Below are 6193 nucleotides of genomic sequence, written 5' to 3'. Positions count from 1 at the left end.
GTTCATGCAGCACTAAGACCTGGATACTGGTACCTTTTGGTGCTACCACAATATAACAATGATAGAAGGTATGCTCGTGGCCCACTCAGGAAGAGCCCTGACTGCCCTGGCATTCGATGCCAGCCGGGCACTACTCTAATAAGTGGCATTCCTCCTCTCAGACCTCCCGCTCCTTCCGCATTGAACCGGTTCTCTAGTAGGCATTGGAATAAAAACATCCTGTTGTCTGCATAAGCTACTCAAGACCAGTGCATATGAGCTGCCCTTCTGACAAGCCAATATGCCCAGGTTTCCTGAGCAACCCTACAACAACACACCACCACGGGCAGGCAGGTACAACCCAACAGTCGCCAGCCTGTATACACTGCACAGCTCTGAGCACGCCCTGCGAGAACACTCATACAATCGCAACACCCGTACTTCTCAGCACACTGACCTCAACAAACCAGTCTGGGGCGCTCAGAGCTCGTGAGCAACCCTACAATAACACACCAGCATGAGTGCAAGGGGAGATCAGCGTGCAGCAGGGGGGAAGTCTGGATGTCAGGGACACTTAAAGAAAAGGAGGACTTGTGGCACCTTAGAGGCTAACCAATTTATTTGAGCATAAGCTTTCGTGAGCTACACCTACGGATCCGATGAAGTGAGCTGTAGCTCACGAAAGCTCATGCTCAAATAAATTGGTTAGTCTCTAAGGTGCCACAAGTACTCCTGTTCTTTTTGCGAATACAGACTAACACGGCTGTTACTCTAAAAGGGACACTTAGGGTGACCAGACAGCAAATGTGAAAAATCGGGACGGGGGGAGGGGTGCGGGGGGGTAATAGGAGCCTACATAAGAAGAGACCCCAAAATCGGGGCTGTCCCTATGCAAACGGGACATCTGGTCGCCCTAGGGATAATTACAAACACACGTCGGTTCTTTGGCGGTGAGAAGCGGGCAAGTCTGAACCTCCCCCGGCCCCCTGGGGCCCGGCCCCGGCCCCGGCCCCTAGGGCCCCGCCCATGCCGCTGCAAAGAGAACGGGGCTGCAGCAGCCCCACGTGCGCCTCCCCTCCCGATGCCAGAGGGCCGTAGCCAGCGCGTTCGCCGCAGTGCCACACGGGAGTCGTAGTCCCTGGAGCGGCGCCGCACGCCCTCCCCCAACGCCCCTTTGAGGTCTGCCCAGCGCAAGGCTCGACGGGAGTCGTAGTTCCGAGCACCCCTAGGGCGCGGCGCGGTGCACGCTGGGAACTGTAGTACCACAGGCTCTCGGCGCCGCGGCGGCCCCCAGGAGCCGAGCGCGGCCGGACTCCATCTCCCAGGGGGCAGCGCGGCGGGGCTCTGGCTCCCCGGCCGGTCCTGGACTCTTGGCCCTTGGAGCCCTCTTGGGCGTTGGGAGCGGGGCGGTTTCTCCCAGGCCCGGGTGAGTCTCCCAGCAAGGGGCCCCGGTCCGCCCCCGCCCGCCGGGCCCCCCGCCCCACGTGGGAGCCGGGCCCCCCGCCCCGGGCTAACGGGCAGCCCCCCCCGTGTGCTCTCCTTGCAGTCGCGGCGCCCCTGCCCGGCACCATGGACGCCCTGCCCGTCACCTCCGGGGAGCTGCTCTGCCTGGCCTCCAGCCTGGCCGTCTCCGGCCTCTTCTATTACCTGCACCGGAAGAAGGCCAAAGCGCTGGCTCGGATCCAGGTACCTGGGGCTCCCCGGCCCTGCCCCCGGCGCGCCCCCCAATCGCTGCCCACTTTAGCAGCTGTCCAGGTGCCCGGACAGGGCAAGGGGGGACCCTGCTGCCCGCCCCGCAGGGCTCAGCCACGGGGCCCACAGATCCCAGCCTGCAGCGCGCCGCCCCCGGGGTCACCGTCCAGCGCAGCCCCGGCTCTGGCCGCCCTGTTTGCACCCCCGTGCCAGGAATCCGGCCAGGTGCGCTGCGTCGCCGTCTCCTGCACCCCTCGGGGGCCCTGGCCTGGCCTGGCGCACTTGTATCTTTATAGAACTTGGTTTTGAGTTGAGCTGGCCTGGCTGGCCACTGCGTGCTGGGACCCGTAGTCTCCAAAGTGCATGCGGCCTGCTGGGTGTGACAGTCCCCGTGGGCCGGGTCTCCCTGTTAAAAGAGAAGGATGGACAGACCGTATGGTGGGATTTGGCAGGTCACATCTGCCCCGACCTCTCAGTCTAGACCCCTCTGCAGTTCTGCTCGCAGGATTCCTCACTACCCACCTGCACATCTGGGAAAGGAGTCTGTGCCACCCTATGCTTCACCAGCTATGCCTGGCACAGGGCCCGCTGCACAGGGTGGGTCTGATGTGCCCACTCCTGCGTGAATCGTACGGGCAGAGACGCTGCCAGTGGCTAAATGCAGCAGAGCCACGCAAGCGCTAGAATCGGATGGTGGCAGTCAGCTTCGCAGAAAGATGAGACTCCAGTAAGGGGCCCTTTTCCCTTGCAACATGCCCTAATTCTCTTGACCCCAGGGCCTGCTCTAGTGCCACCTTTCCACAGCCTGCAGAGTAACGTGGTTCAAGTGAACTGATGTCACAGTGCAAAGCCTGGGGGCCAAAGACATTCCAGGGACGAGGGAGGTACCCACTGGTCTCTGGAGGTGGGGCACAACCAGGCATGGGCGGAGTGGGTGTTTCCCCCCAACAGGAGCTGAGTAGCAGCTCACTGAGATTGAAAGTGGCCAAGGCTCACTCATGTCTGGTTTCTTCTTCTGCAGGACGCGCCAAAGCTTCAGGTAGATGATGGTCTGCCTGACCTGTTATCTGCCACCAGTGGCCAGTGCCTGCATTATGTTGCCTTAGAAGGTAAGATCCCTGCACGCTTATCCAGCTTGGTGCACCGGGGCCCATTTCTCAGCGACTTTCACAGCAGCAGCATGCCATCTCCTGGTGGGTTTGGAATCCCCATTCTAGTAACTGGGGAATTACAGTCACCGATAGGGCCCGTCTGTAGAGCAACATGTGGGTGGCCATTCAGAAACCCCTCCTGGGATGTCCTGCCTGGGCCCCAGAGGGGAGACCTGCCCCTTACTGAATCAGCTGAATTTTTGGAGGGGGAGGGGGACTCCTAGTTAAGCAGCTATAGCTCTCCCAACCCACTAGTCAAACCTAGTCTCTTACAGGGCTGTGCTGGATTATAGCACCAGGGACCCACAGGAATTTGACAGCTCTGGGAGCTGGAGATGCTCCGTGAACCAGCGTGAGCCTCATAGGGATCACCCCCCGCCCCCACACACACACATTATCCATCTCTTTTCCACAGGGCTTGTCCTGCCAGCAAAAGCAGTTCTGTCCAGCCAGCACCATGAGGAGCTGCAGGGAGTGATCCAGAAACTAGTTCTGAAGGAGCATCGACTGATCTGGAACAGCCTGGCCCGGAGTTGGTGAGTGGCCATTGTGGCAGACCCAGGAGGGAGGGATGGGCTAACAGCTGGGAAGAGAGGGGCACCAGCTGCAGGCAGTGTGGGGGAGCACAGGGGGCCAGCAGATCTGTGGTGCCTGGCAGAGCTGCCCTATGGGAGGTTCCCTTCTTGCAGTGTTCTCTGCAGGCCTGGGTTGGTTTGGATTCATTCTACCTGGGCTGGGGACTCAGCTACATCAGAGGCCCACAGACTGTGCCCCAGGGCCACTCACTAGTGGGGTAAGGTAGGAGAGCAAGGTTAGCCTGTGGGGTGAGGGCAGACAGGGATCTAGGGCCGTTGGAGAGTCACCGGTTCAGCTGCTGTGCTCTTGATTGGTTGCAGGAATGAAAGCGAGCGGGTGGTTTCGGAGCAGGTGTACACAGTGCCCTTTGCCCTGGCATCCCCCAGTGCTGAGGCAGTGACACGGGTGAGCGTAGAGAGCCCCCTACGGGCTGTCCGGCTGCCCCTGGAGACTGTGTATGAGCACTTCCAGCACCCAACCCACGGCTTCAAAGACCTGATCAGTCACTACCTGAGCGGGGAGAAGCCCAAGGGCCTCCTGGAGACAGAGGAGATGCTGCAAGTGGGGGCAAGCCTGACTGGCATCGGGGAGCTGGCCCTGCACCCAGATGGGACCCTCCACCTGCAGCCCCCATCTGATGGGTCCGACTACTTCCTGCACCTGGGGGACTGGCAGACGCTGCTGGCAGAGATGGAGTCAGTGAGCAGCTTCTGGAAGGGGGCAGCAGTGCTGTGCGGCTTGACAGGCATTGCGGTGATCCTGTACGCCCTCTGCCGGGCCTATCAGCAGCGCCGGCACAAGCAGGAGCAGGAGGAGCAGCGGCGGCAGTTCGAGGCCCTGTGGGGTAACGGGGACACGGCGACTGAGTCTGGGGAGGGTGCGTCGGAAGACACCTGTATCATCTGCCTGACACGGCCCCGCGAGTGCGTCCTGCTGTGCTGCGGCCATGTCTGTTGCTGCTTCCGCTGCTACAAAGCCCTGCCTAGCCACACCTGCCCCATCTGCAGGAGCCCCATAGACAGGGTAGTGCCCCTCTATCAGGCCTGAGGGGGAGAAGGGGCTTCAAACGGTACCAGGGCGAGAGCAGTGGAGTTCCTGACACTAGGCAGCACCACTGTGCCCATAAAACCCCAGCAGCTTGGGGGGCAGTGTGCAAGCCACAAGTGTGTGGTGACTTGGGATGTGAGCTCACAACCGTAGGGTTGGGGGGGGGGCGGGGGTTCTGCAAGCTTCGCCTCCTAAGCTGGGTTTGGGGGTGTGCTCATGATCCCTCTCTTCAGTGATTGGAGCATGTGGCCTGAATTAGCATCACTCAGCACGAAGCTCTTGCTGAGTTTCCACCCGCTCACCCAAGCCTCATAGCGTGTCTGTTCCCAGCCCTGCTAGGAGAGTCTGATGGGCACAGGGCAGCTATTGAGCTGATATGCCAAGAGGTGTGTGTCAGTGAGGGGGAGGAGAAATAGAGCCACCCTGCCCCAGCCATGTGGGAGTTTGAAGGGGGACCCTGTTGCGTGGAGCTGCATGGCTGAGTTGGAGAGGCATTTGTGCTCTCGCTGATTTCCTCCGAGTCCCGCCCTGGGCCCGGCCTTCTCAGTGCTGACCCCAGGAAGAGGCCAACTGGAGCCCAGCAGGCCTGCGGTGCAATGCTCCATCAGCGGCCCGGGATGCAGCTGGAACACAGCGGTTTTGCTCCTGCGAAGGGGCCACGTTTTACACTAGAGTTTATTTTTCTAGCACGTCTTTGTCACTGCTGTCCAGCTACCGCGCTGGGGAGAGGCCAGCAGAAGCTGGGCGGGAGAGACAGGAGGCTCAAGGTAGTTTGGGGCTGTGGGTTTGAGGGCAGAGAGGGTCCGGCTGAGGGGGCAACATGCATTGTACAACTGAACAGTCAGGGTTGGTCCATCCTCCGCCCGATTTCCTCTGGGTAGGCCCATGCAGCATGTTACACAGGCAGCGGCAGTCTCTGGTGTGCATGGGGGGGAGGATGTGGGTCTTTCCCTTGTGGTCTCCTAATGAGGGTATTGAACTACAGAGGCTTCCCTTGTGAGTGAAGGCCAGCAGCCAGGGCCCTGTGCCCTCCTCACCGTCCAACTCTTACACCCCCTTTACTCCCACGTGTGGGAGTTTGAGGCAGTGCCACAGTTGAAGCATGGGAGGGTGGATTGCAGCAGCCGTGGCTCCTGATCGCAGGAGGAGGACAGCCCTCTGCTTCCCTGCTTAAGCTGGAGGATGAAAGGAGCCACAGTGGAGGCCTACCCAAGGATTGGGGTGGGTTATGTTTGGGCCCCCCATTAAAGTGCTGGTGGAAGTCTGCCTGTAATCTGCAGAGCTCCTGCAAGCCCTGGGCTACCTGGCTGGAGTGCTGCCTTCCTGCCCAGCTCCCAGGACATGCCATAGTTGCAAGGGGGGGCGGGGGGGACGGGACAGGGACACGACTCACTGAATCAATGTTGGTCATTATTTATAAAGAGAAGGATCAGAGGTTGGGTTTGTGTCTTTCTTTAAGCCGCACATTAGTAAAAGAATGGGCTAACTTTGAAGAGGGGTCCGGAGGGGTCTGCTGCATGGATCACCTAGACAGGCCTAAGGGGGAGAAATGCTCTACCATAGAGCAGGACTTCCACAGGATTGCTCTCTCAGGAGGTGAGTGACTCATTACAGATCCTTGTACTCACCCTGCCCCACTTACTAGCTGGTTTTCAAGCTCCAGCCCCACAGGTACAAAACAATTCAACAGCCCCAGGCAACATAGGAATGCAGATGAAACCCCAGTGGGAGGGAAGATCCCCATAAGT

General features: G+C 60.0%; 1 protein-coding gene across 1 annotated transcript; it reads left to right on the top strand.

Annotated features, from left to right (window-relative positions):
- Nucleotides 1–1274: 1274 nt before the first annotated feature.
- On the top strand, nt 1275–5806 carry LOC141993354 (mitochondrial ubiquitin ligase activator of nfkb 1-A-like). The gene is made up of 5 exons (XM_074962891.1): nt 1275–1405; nt 1526–1665; nt 2693–2780; nt 3238–3358; nt 3719–5806. The coding sequence occupies exons 2-5, from the start codon at nt 1549–1551 to the stop codon at nt 4443–4445; spliced, it is 1053 nt and encodes a 350-aa protein (XP_074818992.1). The 5' UTR covers nt 1275–1405; nt 1526–1548; the 3' UTR covers nt 4446–5806.
- The last annotated feature ends 387 nt before the right edge of the window (nt 5807–6193 follow it).

Source organism: Natator depressus, chromosome 9 (assembly GCF_965152275.1).
Source record: "Natator depressus isolate rNatDep1 chromosome 9, rNatDep2.hap1, whole genome shotgun sequence".
Lineage (NCBI taxonomy): Eukaryota > Metazoa > Chordata > Testudines > Cheloniidae > Natator > Natator depressus.
Note: the sequence above shows the minus strand (reverse complement) of the source record. Positions and strands in the feature narration are given on the sequence as shown.